We start from the raw sequence: 1,969 nt of genomic DNA on the forward strand, positions 1-1,969 counted from the left end.
AGAAAAGAAAAGAAAAAAGAAAGAAAGAAAAGGAGGAAAAAAGAGCAGAAATTATTAAAAAAAAAACAATATATTTTTTTAATATAAAAAAACAAAAAACACAGAAGAGAAAAAAAAATAACAAAAACGTTGCTGGTTTCTCTCCTCTCTTATTCCTTCGTAACCCCGCGATTTACCGACTATTTCTTTCTTTTCTCTATTTCTCTTCCTCTCTCTCCTATTTCTCTCTGTCTCTCGCCGTTTTATATACTTGTAAAAAATCCTAGCATAAAAAAGGGTTGAATTATACTAATCAATAGTACAATGTGTGGGTGCATACACGCGGCGCACACACACAATGTAGTGTATTGCTTATATGTACACAAAAATTTACGCAAAACACACACTGTGTACGTAATGCTTATGCTTCAATATTTATCATTAAAAAATTGGAGGGGGGGGGAGACATCTTTTTCTGTCTCTCTCTCTATCTACTATTATCATTCTCTCTCTCTCTCTCTCTCTCTCTCTCTTCTCTCTCTCTCTCTCTCTCTCCTTTTTATTCCCTTTCTTGTCCACCTCCTCATTTTCCTCTCCCTTCTTGCCTCTCCCTCCTCCCTCCTTCGTTCTTTTTGGCATTCTTCCTCCTCTCCCTCCTCTTCTTCCTTCATTTCCCCTTCCCCTCTCCCTTACCTATTTCTTTTTTTCCTCCTCCTCCTCCTCTTCTCTTCTCTTCTCCTCATCCTCTTCCTCCTACCTCTTCTTTTCTCCTCTTCTCCTCTCCTCCTTCCTCTTCCTCCTCTTCTCCTCTTCCTCTCCTCCTCTTCCTCATCCTCTTCCTCATCCTCTTCCTCATCCTCTTCCTCCTCTTCTCCTCTCCTCTCCTCCTCCTTCCTCTCATCCCTAGTTCTTCTTGGCATCCATGCTAGGGATGTAGTCCCGAGCCATGAGGCAGGCAAACACCGTCATGATCATCTTCGGCTTGACTTCGGTGATGTCCTCGGGGAGGGCGTAGATGCGCGCGCCGATCTTCCTGGCCATGGAGATCGCGTACTTGGCGTTGGCGATGTTGTCCTGCCGAGGGGGGAGAGAGACGTGGGGGTTAGGTCAAGAGAAGAAGAAGATAAAGGAGGAAAAGGAGAAAGAAAGAAGAAGAAGAAGAAGAAGATGAAGGAGGAAGAGGAGAAAGAAAGAAGAAGAAGAAAGATGTTGTCTTGCCGAGGGGGGAGAGAGACGTGGGGGTTAGGTCAAGAGAAGAAGATAGAGGAGGAAGAGGAGAAAGAAAGAAGAAGATAAAGGAGGAAGAGGAGAAAGAAAGAAGAAAATGAAAGAAGAAAAAGAGAGAGAGAGACATCAAATGAAGAAGCAAAAGAAAGAGAGAGAGAAACGGAAGAAGAAGCAGAAGAAAAAGAGGAGAGAGACACATGGGGGTTTAGTCAAGAGAAGAAGATAAAGGAAGAAGAAGAAACAGAAGAAGAAACAGAAGAAATAGAAGAAGAAACATAACAAAAGAGAGACACAGAAGGAGAACAAGAAAAAAGAAAAAGAGAGAGACAGAGGTCAAAAGAAGAAATAGAACTATATAATAATTATATATTTTTTATCATATAATTGTATTTTTATTATAAAATTGTATTTTTTATCGTATAATTGTATTTTTTATAATACAATATTTTTTTTTTTTATAATACAATAATTGTTTTTTATTATATAGTATTCGTATTTTTATAAAATAAACATTTTTTCTTATATAATATTTGTATTTTTTATATAATAATTGTATTATACTCCTACCCCTAACCCCTTCCTCCTCCCCCCTCCCTCCCTTCCTCCTTACCTCCTCCTGCCCGCCCGTCCTGACATTATCGTAATTCACCGTCCCGGGGTTAATGGCATCGACCAGATCGATCACGGCCATCGCGTCCCTGAGGCTCCCGTCCTGGAAGCTCCGGATGGACTCTTCTTCCCGCCTGCTGCAGCTTCGCGTTTC

At 40.6% G+C, this 1,969-nt stretch overlaps 1 protein-coding gene across 1 annotated transcript; it reads right to left on the reverse strand.

Annotated features, from left to right (window-relative positions):
• Positions 1–748: 748 nt before the first annotated feature.
• Positions 749–1,932, reverse strand: LOC119597790 (plastin-3-like). The gene is made up of 2 exons (XM_037947426.1): positions 1,817–1,932; positions 749–1,053 (listed from the first exon to the last, which is right to left on the reverse strand). Exons 1-2 carry the CDS (start codon positions 1,895–1,897, stop codon positions 883–885), a joined length of 252 nt encoding a protein of 83 aa, XP_037803354.1. The 5' UTR covers positions 1,898–1,932; the 3' UTR covers positions 749–882.
• Between the last annotated feature and the right edge of the window lie 37 nt (positions 1,933–1,969).

The sequence above is a fragment of the Penaeus monodon genome, chromosome 40 (genome assembly GCF_015228065.2).
Source record: "Penaeus monodon isolate SGIC_2016 chromosome 40, NSTDA_Pmon_1, whole genome shotgun sequence".
Taxonomy (NCBI): domain Eukaryota; kingdom Metazoa; phylum Arthropoda; class Malacostraca; order Decapoda; family Penaeidae; genus Penaeus; species Penaeus monodon.

What these genes read in the sequence shown, in the direction of transcription:
- LOC119597790 (XM_037947426.1), bottom strand. Translation starts at nt 1,897, where the DNA reads ATGGCCGTGATCGATCTGGTCGATGCCATTAACCCCGGGACGGTGAAT. An exon ending in GGACGGGCGGGCAGGAGGAG is followed by an intron (nt 1,054 to 1,816) that starts GTAAGGAGGAAG and finishes CCCCCTCGGCAG; the next exon opens with GACAACATCGCCAACGCCAA.